We start from the raw sequence: 12,297 nt of genomic DNA on the forward strand, positions 1-12,297 counted from the left end.
TCACCACATTCCAAAGAAGTCCATGCCACTGTCAAATGGCTCTTGCCGTCAGAAAGTTCTTCCACATGTTTAATAAGGATCTCCTTTCTTGACATTTGAATCCATTGGCTGGGGTCCTACCCTCCAGAGCAGGAGAAAACAATATTGCTCCATCTTCTAGTGTGATAGCCCTTCAGATATTTGAAGACGGCTCTCAAATCGCCTCTCAGTCTTCTCTTCTCCAGGCTAAACATCCCCAACTCCCTCAACCATTCCTTGAGTTAGGGTTGGATGAAGCTGATTTAAATTCATTTCTCCACATTTCTGCAACAATTTGCAATTTAAAAAAGAACCCTATAAAAGTTCTGTCAGGGAACTGACATCAGCTCAGAGGCGGAAGGGCAGTTGTGTTATAGGGAACCTCCGAAGATCTTGCAAAGCAGTTCCTCCTCTGGTGAGGAGGAAAGCCCCGCCTCCAGTGGGGAGGGGGTGCAGGGACCAGGAGATGCTAGGAAGAGCCTCAACACTGAGCCTGAGCAAAGCAGAGGGGAGGAAAGTACCCCTTTGCCAGCGCCCACTCTGCGCAGTAGGTTTGGGTGCAGAGAGGGGAAGAGAAGGGTGGGGGTGACGCGACTGTTATGCTGGGGGAGGTACAAGGACCGGCCACTCCCAGATTCTGCTAGCGACTGAACCAGACATGAACTTGCGACGCTCTTCACTGTAAATAGTTTGCACTAAGAATAAAGCTTGGAAAAGACAGGGTGGAGTCTTGCCTGTTTGCTCTCGAGCAACCATCACCATCACCTGACAAGTTCATCAGTATTTTAATGCAGATTTCCCCCTGATAAACACATCTTGGTGTGAAGTTTTGACTAATATGCATATTTTTGCATGCAATTTCCTCTAAAAGAATGCATCCAACCTCTTGTTTTCACCCTATTTCTGTGACTGTAATTTGTTTTAGCTGCTTTTACTTCCCAATTTTAAATTGTTGTCACCCACCCTGGGGCCTGTTGGTGACTTTTCCTGCCATATATACATTTTTGTATGTATTGCCTGGTTGTAGAACTGCATTGCAAAATTCAGAGAAGGGGAGACTGGACTTCAGTTTGGGCATCATTTTGAAAAGTGCACATTGGATTGTTTCTCATTAAAATGCAAACAGTATCCATTTCCCCCTCCATCCTTGCCAGGAGGAGGCACACAAGCACAGGAAGTCCACAGAGCCAAAGGCATGCCTAAGGAACCAGCCTCACACCTGATTGGCGGTTGTGGGGTGCTCCTGCCACTCCCACTCCCCCCTCTGAATTGTGGGAGTGCATGTTTGCCGTCTCTTATTTTTTTAAAAAAAATAAAATATTGTTGTTGTTTCTATCACAGTTCCCCCCCCCCCCAAATCCAGAACTTCTATTTTTTATTTTATTTTTTGGAAATTTTATTTACAACATAACATAAACCCCCACCCCCCAGTACAGAAATACAATAAACATAACATACAACAATACAAACAACCAAATAAAAGACTTCCTTTATTCTGTATCTGGCCTCCTTATTTACTGCTTATAAGCTGTTTACTTTATGAATAATTATTAAGATTTTTCTAATTATAACTTAAATATCCACAAAGTCTCCTGCAGACATTAATCGAAACAAGTCCAGGTATGTATTTTAGGGCACTGTTTTGTGAAGTATTCTCTGCATTTTCCCCATGCTTTTTGAAACTTTTGTCTAGTGTGATCTCTAAATCCAGGACTTCTAATGCAGTTAAAGAGGGAGAAGAACTTCTACTCCTTTTCTCTAAACTGAAAGGTCCCAAAAAATGCTGCAACCTTTTCTCAGAGTGGAGTTTCTCCATCTCCAACTCCACCTCCGCCTCCACCTCCACCTCCACCATCTCCATCTCCATCTCCATCTCCATCTCCATCTCCATCTTGCTAGCCTTTTTCCAACTCTACAAGATCCTTTGGGAGGTGAAGCGACCAGAAAAGGAAGCGAAATAATTTCCTGGAGTGCGGTTCCTTTGCAACAAGCAACGTGCAAAGCTTAGGCGCCAACATTTCCTTTCACACTTCCTCGACTGCTGAGCAATCCCCCTGGCAATGTTTGCTAGATGCCCTGCATGGTCTACTTTCTTGTGCGCTGAGAGCTGCCAAACTGAAGGTGCTGCAATAGTGGCTTGAGCAGATTCTCCTGGCTTAAAGCCAGCCACACTCACAGTCCCAGGGTGCACAGAGCATGAACCTTCTAGGACAGGGGTAGGCAACCTAAGGCCCGGGGGCCGGATCTGGCCCAATCGCCTTCTAAAGCAGCCCATGGACTGTCCGGGAATCAGTGTGTTTTTACATGAGTAGAATGTGTCCTTTTATTTAAAATGCATCTCTGGGTTATTTGTGGGGCATAGGAATTCATTAATTATTATTTTTCCAAAATATAGTCCGGCCCCCCCAAGGCCTGAGGGACAGTGGATCAGCCCCCTGCTGAAAAAGTTTGCTGCCCCCTGTTCTAGGGGGCTCTTCATCCAGCCCCTGTCCCACCCTATCTAAAATATAGAGACAAGGATACTAGCCTACCTTCTAAAGCTATTATTGTCAGGATTAAATATGGCGGCAAAGTTGCCAGCAAGGACCCACTGCAATGGTCACATTTCTCCTCCATTTGAAGATCTACACTGGTTACCAGTGTTCATGATCGCTTAAACTGAGTCAGACCATTGGTCCAAATAGCTCAGCAATTTCTACAGGACCCTATCTGAAATTTAGATTTGTTTTTAAAGGAGACAATAATACCAGCCTCCCAATTGGACGGAAGGCCCTCGGCGCTGGACCTCAGTGTCCAGGCAGAACGATGGGGGTGGAGATGCTCCTTCAGGTATACTGGACTTAGGCCGTTTAGGGCTTTCAAGGTCAGCACCAACACTTTGAATTGTGCTCGGAAACGTACATTCCCTAATGAGGCCTCCTGCCACCAGTACCCTTCCACCGTTCGGCTTCCGTTCGTAGACCAAGGTAAAATTTGCTAACCGGAACACTACTTCCAGTTTTGTGGAGTTTGTAAACAGGGAGTTTGTAAACAGGGCTGTTCTTAAACCGAGTTACCACTGTATCTTACAGAAATTCACTCTGAGCTACTTTTCCGAGCCCCCTCCATTAAAGTCTTGGGTACAAGATGGAGGGGGTTCCTTGCTCAGAAATATGACCTTCACTGCTCCCAGTCATCAAAGGATCCCATCCTCTATGAGGGCAAAGTCAGTTGTAACCAAGCACTGGGTGAAATATATGAAGTGGCAGTGGCAGCTTGGCCCCATGGTACCTTTTGACTGTGGGATGTAACATCACTGAAGCAGTCAAATACAACATTTCCTGTTTGCCCAGAGTGGACACACAGGGGAATGTTGCTCCAGCCAGGAGGACTTCCTGTCACATCTGGTCTGGAGCATCCTCCCCCTGCATGTGACCAGGTAGGTGGGCGTGACCCTAGCAGACCCTATAAAGGGACTAGTCACGCAGCCATCTTCCTCTTATGCTGCTCTCTCTTGATCCCCTCTCTCCATTTTGCTGTCTGCTGTCTGCTAGCTCTCAGCCAGCAGCACAAGGGCTCATCCCTCACAGAGGATGAATCCACACTTTTCTGTAACTGTAACTACAAGATAGGGACGCGGGTGGCGCTGTGGGTAAAAGCCTCAGCGCCTAGGGCTTGCCGATCGAAAGGTCGGCGGTTCGAATCCCCGCGGCGGGGTGCGCTCCCGTTGCTCGGTCCCAGCGCCTGCCAACCTAGCAGTTCGAAAGCACCCCCAGGTGCAAGTAGATAAATAGGGACCGCTTACTGGCGGGAAGGTAAACGGCGTTTCCGTGTGCTGCGCTGGCTCGCCAGATGCAGCTTGTCACGCTGGCCACGTGACCCAGAAGTGTCTCCGGACAGCGCTGGCCCCTGGCCTCTTAAGTGAGATGGGCGCACAACCCCAGAGTCTGTCAAGACTGGCCCGTATGGTCAGGGGTACCTTTACCTTTACCTTTACCTTTAACTACAAGATAATGCCTGCCCCCAGCACCATACTGTGAACTTTTAAAGGAAGACCATTGTGTCGCTATTGTTTTTAAGAGGGAACCAAAGGGGATTTACCAGGAACAATCCAATCTGGATTGCTTAACTCAAATGATTCTCACGAATCCATCCACTAGCTTACTGCAATGTAAAGGGGAATGTGCTACATGACTCACTAACGTGAGTGAGGAAGGATAATATTTAATCAATATATCCTCTCCTACTATCCTCAACATTCCCACATGGACAACTTTTGCTTGGTTACATAAAGCAGGTGAAGTCCCAGGCCCTGTGTCTTTCTCCAAAGACACTCTCCAGAAAGTTTTGTTTGATGCCATCCACGGCCAGTCCAAGACATTTTGCCACCTGAGGCGGAAGAAAATTTGACCACCCCCTAATTCCACATATAGAAGTCAATCTTCCACTCTGGTGACATTCCCACCATGCCTGAGGCAGCAGGTCAGATTTCTAAGTGCGGAAGGAGTGGCCATGTGGAAACAGCAGAGACTGGCTGGGGACCCAGGAGTAGCAGCCAGAAACTGCTGCTGCTACTCCTGAGTCAATGCTGCCTGAGGCACTTGCCTTACTCGATCTAATAGCAGGGCCAACCCCAATCCCTTGCCTGCAAAAAGGAAACCACCACCACATTTTGTCTAATAGCAGTTACTTGGCTATTCATCTGTCGATATCTATGAATTACGGTCTCAAAAACGAGGCAATTCAGTATGTCTCGGAAGATCATTAGAATTCATTACAATGATGAATCATAGAATCATAGAGTTGGAATAGACCACAAGGGCCATCGAGTCCAACCCCCTGCCAAGCAGGAAACACCATCAGTGTGGTGTAGTGGTTAAGAGCGGTAGTCACGTAATCTGGGTAACCGGGTTCGCGTCTCCGCTCCTCCACATGCAGCTGCTGGGTGACCTTGGGCTAGTCACACTTCTCTGAGGTCTCTCAGCCCCACTCACCTCACAGAGTGTTTGTTGTGGGGGAGGAAGGGAATGGAGAATGTTAGCCGCTTTGAGACTCCTTCGGGTAGTGATAAAGCGGGATATCAAGTCCAAACTCTTCTTCTTCTTCTTCATCAGAGCACTCCTGACATATGGTTGTCAAGCCTCTGCTTAAAGACCTCCAAAGAAGGAGACTCCACCACACTCCTTGGCAGCAAATTCCACTGTCGAACAGCTCTTACTGTCAGGAAGTTCTTCCTAATGTTTAGGTGGAATCTTCTTTCTTGTAGTTTGGATCCATTGCTCCGTGTCCGCTTCTCTGGAGCAGCAGAAAACAACCTTTCTCCCTCCTCTATGTGACATCCTTTTATATATTTGAACATGGCTATCATATCACCCCTTAACCTCCTCTTCTCCAGGCTAAACATGCCCAGCTCCCTTAGCCGTTCCTCATAAGGCATCGTTTCCAGGCCTTTGACCATTTTGGTTGCCCTCCTCTGGACACGTTCCAGTTTGTCAGTGTCCTTCTTGAACTGTGGTGCCCAGAACTGGACACAGTACTCCAGGTGAGGTCTGACCAGAGCAGAATACAGTGGCACTATTACTTCCCTTGATCTAGATGCTATACTCCTATTGATGCAGCCCAGAATTGCATTGGCTTTTTTAGCTGCCGCGTCACACTGTTGGCTCATGTCAAGTTTGTGGTCAACCAAGACTCCTAGATCCTTTTCACATGTACTGCTCTCAAGCCAGGTGTCCCCCATCTTGTATTTGTGCCTCTCATTTTTTTTGCCCAAGTGCAATACTTTACATTTCTCCCTGTTAAAGTTCCATGAATTAAAACGTATTTCAGAAGGCTGGTTTTAAATGCATTCTTCTTAACAGAACTGGGCCAGACAAGTTGACTTTGGTGCAGCGATGCCACTTTGCTGAAGTGGGATCATTGGGCGAGGGCTGAGGGGACCTGGGTTCAGAGGTCCTGAAACTCATGGGATGGCCTTGGGCCAGCCACTGTTCCTTAGCCCATGGGGATGAAAACACTGTGCGTCCATGTACTGATCAATAATAATAGCATTCTCACATGCAAGAGAAAGAGGGTGGATAATGAATAAACAAAATATCCTCACCTACTCATCTAAATCCATCCAACAGATAAGCTGTCATGCATGCAACAAAGATGATCAAGGATCTGAAAACCAAGCCTTATGAGGAACAGTTGAGGGGGTTGGGGGTGCTTAGCCTGGAGAAGAGGACACTGAGAGGAGATGTAATGGGCATCTTCAAATATCTTAAGGGCCGTCACATGGGAGGAGGAGCAAGCTTGTCTTCTCCTGCTCCGGAGGGTAGGACTCGAACCCGTGGCTTCAAGTGACAAGAAAGGAGATTCCAACTAAACACGAGAAAGAACCTTCTGGAAAGCACTCCTTTAGAAGGTGGTGGACTCTCTCCTTCCTTGGAGATTTTGAAGCAGAGTTTGTGTGGCCATCTGTCATGGATGCTCAAGTTGAGATTCCAGCATTGCAGAGGGTTGGACTAGATGACCCTCAAGGCCCCTTACAATTCTAGAATTCTATGATTCTATGATGGGGGTGGTGGTGACAGAAAGGAAGGTTAGAAAAGAAGAGAGAATGTGGGAGAAAGAGAGAAAAGAAGTGGGGGGGAGAGAGAGAGAGAGAGAGAGAGGTGGGTGGCTGAAAGAGAGAAATGGGGTGCTCTGTCCAGTTCTGCCCATCACTGGCTCTGACTCCAATACCTCCCCTCTGTCTATGGCCAACCCTGGTCTGCACCCCCGACCAGTAATTACCTGATGGGAGTTGTAGTCCAAAACACTTGGGATGCACCAGGTTGCAGAAGGCAAGGCTAGTGCGTTGGCTGTAGAGCACCCTTGTTTCCAAATGCTCCCACCACAAAAAATGGCATTTTGTGTATTCCTGGTTCATGTGGCTTGAGGAGAAACGTCCCATTGCCACCTCTCACACGGCACCTTGAGCAGCGCTAAATTCATTACAGTGGTACCTCGGGTTACAGACGCTTCAGGTTACAGACTCCGCTAACCCAGAAATAGTACCTCAGGTTAAGAACTTTGCTTCAGGATGAGAACAGAAATTGTGCAGCGGCAGCGGGAGGCCCCATTAGCTAAAGTGGTGCTTCAGGTTAAGAACAGTTTCAGGTTAAGAACGGACCTCCGGAACGAATTAAGTACTTAACCCGAGGTACCACTGTGTTGACTATGAGACCTGAAGCTAAAAGCTTTGGCTGCTGTTAAGTCATAGCATACCACATACATTGTTTCAGCAATCCATGCAAAAACCCGGAGGAGAGCGAGGCAGTGTGATTATCCCCACATCTGTGACCCTGAGGGCACTTTGCATTTCATGGATGAGCAGAGAGGAAACAGGGTTGCCCCGCTCACGATGCAACACTTAGCCGTAATTTTGCACACACCGTTGGTTCTGGCTACACCAGGCAGAATCGTAGCTGGAGTTTCAACCGACGGTGATGGGTGTACATGCGCTTCATCTCCAACAGAGGCAGATGCTTCTGGTTTGCGCATTGGAACATGGACTTCACAGTCCGGGTGCGACATTTGCAAAAAGCAAAAAAATCACCACCGCCAAACCCTCTCCAGGGATAAATGTGTCACTAGGTGGTTTCTTCCCACACACCATCCTGAACATGCCACATCCTGGCTCCCTGCCCAGACAGCTCAGTGAGGGTGATCGGGTGTGTGAGAGAGAGGGGAATCAATTATGCCGATGTGCATCCATGCGCTGATGCCCGGCTTACGTGTTCCATCAGGGTACGTGGGGGAGGAGGGGATATCCAGCCACATCAGAGTTGCTTCTCTGCCCTAGTTACCTCAGAGGCAGGGTCGCAATCCTGCAGCCAGATCCCCTGTGACAGCTAGACATGGGTAGCCGGTGGGTGGGTGGAGTGGGGTGTAGAATGGGTGGGTTTGGTAGGAGTCTAAAACCATATCCCTCATCTCATTCTTCCCACCCACCACTGGAGTGGCTGCTCCATATTTATTCAGCCAGCCTTTGCCAACCTGATGTCTTCCAGATGTTGTCAAACTATAACTCCCATTGCATTCGTGCCAGCTGGGGCCGATGAGAGTTGCAGTCCGACAGCATCAGGAGGGCACTGGGTTGGCAAAGGCAACATCAAGCAACATCAAGTGTCATCTGAAATAATTTGCAGAGAAGCTGGTCAGCATTCAGGAGAGAAATCTAATCCTCCAGAAAGCAGCCTCCGAAATCTCCTCCGATGCTCTTGAGATCTGTCACTGGCTTAAAGCCCCTCTCTCCACAGACCCTTCGTTGAACCCAAGAATTCATTTTTCCCCCAATGCCAATGGCCAGCTCTGTCGTCAGTGAAGGAACAGTGCTGAAAATATCACCTCTGACAGGCACAGGCAAAGCGTTTCCCCCTCTTAACAAAATAAACACGACACATTCCTGCGCATATGGCAACACAGAAATGCAGCTGAGAGACCCGAAACAGCTGCACCAAGCCAGGATTGATCCCAGCACCCTGCCGACCACCCCTGGCTCCAGATATCTGGTCCTGCCCTTTGCCGCCTCACTGAAAAATGAGAGGGGCGTTTGCAAGAAAAGCTTGTAGGGGTTTCTGTGGGGAACATCGCCTGGATGTGGGCAAAGGCAATGGAAGTCCCAGGGGTGATATAAGGACAGTCGAGGGCTGCAGCATACCAAAGTCCTGACCACCCCCCAAACCCACTCATCTGTCAATGTTAAATTCATCCCCCCCCCAAATGCCCACCCCCAGGTCTGTGTTGCTTTGCACTGCAGGCAGCTTGGTGCAAACACTTGAACAGCAGCCAAGAAAATGGGGGTGTCAAGAGCCATGGGAAAAGAGGCAATGGAGCCCCAGCAGTTCTGCGCTTCGAAATCAGGGTGAGAGACACCCCAAGAAGCAGCTGGATTGGCTGACAGACAGGAGGGGCAGCAGCTGGGGGGGGTCTGGAAAGGGACTCCTGGAAGCCCATCGAGGAGCAAAGACTGGGAAGAAGGTTGTTTACATGGAGCTGAGACTGAATCATTAAAGGCGGGGGAGGGAGATGGGGGGTGGGATTGATTAGTCAGGTAGGGAGGAAGCTGGCTGATGAGAGGAAAGGGGTGGGAGGGAGGGAGGGAAGGAAGGAAGGAAGGATGGGAGTGTTCGCTCGTCCATACTGTCATTTAATATGGATGTACATCTACTGATTCTCCATTACCCTTATGACGTTCTCCTGCAAATCACTGCCTCCACAAACGTTCCTTTTCCCTCAGTCTTGATTTTCACATACCAGGCATGCTCTAAAAATGAGAGGGTATGAGAAAATCCGTATGGAGCGAGAGGAAAGTGTGGGGAGGCAGTGATTTAGAGGAGAGCGTCCTATGGGCAAATGAAAATTAACGGAGGGCCAGGAAGCTTGCTATTCACATTGAGGGATGGTGTGGATGAACCCTAAGGAGGGACCTTGCAGAAAAAGACGAAGTGGGGGGATGAAGGGAGTCAAGAGATGGAAAGGGAGGAAGGGAACTCTTCAAAGCTGACTGCCCAACTAGTGCCCACCAGCTGCTTGGGACTACAGCTCCCATCAGCCCCAGTGAGCCATGGTGGGGGCTCTGGAGTTGTAGTCAGGTAACATCTGGTTGGCGGGGCTGATGGAAGGCAGAGAGAGAAAAAGAGAGGGGGGGAGAGGGAGAGTTTGAGACTGAAGACATTTAAACAGAACCTAGTGGAGAGGTAGATAAGTGAGAGAGAAAGAGATGGAGAGAGAAGAGAAGAGACATGGATGGATGGATGGGAGAGATGGGAAGAAGCCCCCCCCCCCATGGACCTTCAGGTTACTGCATGCCAGCCCTATAGTATAGTGGTTAGAGTGTTGAACTAGGGCCTGGGAGACCAGGGTTCAAATCCCCCCTTGAATCTCCATGGGTGACCTTGGGCCAGTCACTGTCTAGCCTACCCTACCTCGCACGGAATTGTTGTGGGTTGCAATGTGGAGTGGGGAGAACCATGAACTTCTTGGAGCAAAGGGTAAGATATAAATGCAATAAGCAAACAAATAGAAGGTCTTCCCCCCTCCCTCCCTCCCGCCCGCCCACAGACACACTCCCGGGGGGCTGACCTTGTGGAGCTTCCACATGGCACCCAGGGCCTTGACCTCGTGGCTGGAGTGCTTGCCCTCCTCCAGGCACTGGTAGCAGACGGGCACTTTGCACTGGACGCAGTACATGCTGTGGTTCTCCAGCTCGTGGTCGGTGCAAGTGGAGATCTTGCGCGGGCTGAGCCTCCGGCTGACCCGGCCCTGGGCAGGGGGCAACAGGCGGTGCTTGGCTAGCGGCCCCCGCGGCGGGTGGCAGCGCAGGCGGCAGGGGTCGCAGTAGAAGACGTCGCACTGCTCGCACATGACGGTGGCCTCCTTGGGCGCCTTCTCGCACAGCTGGCAGCGCAGGGCGGCCGCCTTGCTCTGCTGGTAGCGGTCGATGACCCCCTCCAGGACGCGGTTCTTGGGGAAGCCGCGCAGGCCCCGCTCGTCCAGGATCAGGCTGCGGTGGCACTGCGGGCACGTCAGGCAGGAGTTGCGCGGCACCGGCGCCAGAGAAGCGGCCGAGGCCGGCGGCAGGTGCGCGGCGGGCGGCACGGTCGGCGGGAAGACGCGCACGCCGTTGGGAGACTTCTGGCACGGGGTGGTGGGCGCACTGGCGAAGCCGCCGTAGGAGCCGTAGCCGCTGTCCGCCTCACTGTACAGGCTCATCTTGTCCAGGTCCAGGTAGTCATAATCGGAGGCCGAGCCGCCGGAGCCCGAGGCGCGACGGCTCTGCGGCGAGTCCGCCTCGGGCGTCTGCACCAGGATGTTGCGGGCGCACGCCTGGCACAGGTTGTGCGAGCAGGGCAGGATCAGCGGCTCCCGGTAGAAGGAGCCGCACACCGGGCACTTGAGCTCCTCTTCCATCTCGTCCATGGAGCACAGCAGCCGCCGCTGCCCCTCGACGGCCACCGGCAGCAGCAGCAGCAGCAGCGAGCGAGCGGAGGCGCTTTCAGCACCACGGAGCTTTCAGCACCAGGGACGGCGGACAGCGCCTGCTGCAGCTGCTGCGCCGACGGCCAGCCTTGCTCTGCCTGCGCGCCGCCAGCCTCTGCGAGCGCCTGGCTGCCGCAGCCGCCCCTCCACTCCTCGGGGCCCCCCCACGCTCGCCATTGGCCAGCTCCAGCCCAGTGCCCGGCCTCCATTGGCTCAGGGAAGCCGCCCCCGGAGAGAGGAGCTCCTCCTCCTGCCCCCCTGCCCTCGCCGAGGCGGGGGCGGCCGCAGCAGAGGAGAGGCGCCGCTCCTGCTGCGGAAAAGGAAGCGCACGTCCTCTCTGGAGCGTTGGATGCGGCTTAGGCGCCCACCCGCACTCCCACGACACCCTGGGGTGCTTCGCCCGGGAGGACGCCGTCGCCCAGTACAAGGGGATCACGGGTTGGCTGGGGGAACCGCAGCCCAGTTGGGACTGGGAGGCCTGTAAATGGGATTGCGGGGGGGGGGGTGGACTGAACGTGGCGGGTTGGATCCCCGTTTAGCGCAGCATCTTGGCCAGACTGATGCGTCTGGGAAGCTTGTAAATCAGGCGGGAAGGCTCCTCTCCCTGTTTAATCTCTTCTCCGCCACCCAGTCCCGCGCCACTCGCAGTTAATATCTGAAGACCATTTGCCTCTGAACACAGAGGGCAGGGATGGGGCCCCCGAAGTACTTCAGATGCTATTGGACTGCAGAGGTCACCACCCTCTGACCATTGATCGTGCTGGCTTAGAATGATGGCAGCTGGAGTCCAATAACATCTGGAAAACACCTGTTTTAGGGCCAACCATGCATCACCTCCTCTTGTGGTAGCAAAAGTCCACAATTTAATCCTGGACTGGGAGAAGACTTCCCTGGTGTCTCTTAGGAGTCATTTTTGTCTGTGTGGTATCCAACACAGCTGTTCCACTAGCGCAGTGGATTTCTGCTTGAGCCACAGAATCCCCCCCGACTCTCCTCCTTTATTCACCTCCCAGAGGTAACAATCCCCAGAGTTCCCTGGGAAGAGAGATTAATTGTTAAACTTCCTTCCGGCAACTCCTGCAGCCAAGCTGGTGCCCGCCAATCCATACCCACTTGTGGGACATCTTCAGGAATAGAAAAAGCCAAGGTATAAACCCTTTTATACCTGGGACGTGGGTGGCACTGTGGGTTAAACCACAGAGCCTAGAACTTGCTGATCAGAAGGTCGGCGGTTCGAATCCCCGCAACGGGGTGAGCTCCCGTTGCTCAGTCCCTGCTCCTGCCAACCTA

General features: G+C 51.6%; 1 protein-coding gene across 7 annotated transcripts in view; it reads right to left on the minus strand.

The window, feature by feature from the left end:
* Positions 1-11,129, minus strand: part of TRIM9 (tripartite motif containing 9) — a 70,304-nt gene extending 59,175 nt beyond the window's left edge. For all 7 annotated transcript variants that reach the window (XM_077935940.1, XM_028722408.2, XM_028722325.2 and 4 more), the window contains exon 1: positions 10,111-11,129. In XM_077935940.1, coding sequence (XP_077792066.1) covers positions 10,111-10,947 — 837 coding nt within the window. In that variant the 5' untranslated portion in view covers positions 10,948-11,129. The remainder of the gene's footprint in view (positions 1-10,110) is intronic.
* Positions 11,130-12,297: the final 1,168 nt, after the last annotated feature.

The sequence above is a fragment of the Podarcis muralis genome, chromosome 1, assembly GCF_964188315.1.
Source record: "Podarcis muralis chromosome 1, rPodMur119.hap1.1, whole genome shotgun sequence".
NCBI lineage: Eukaryota > Metazoa > Chordata > Lepidosauria > Squamata > Lacertidae > Podarcis > Podarcis muralis.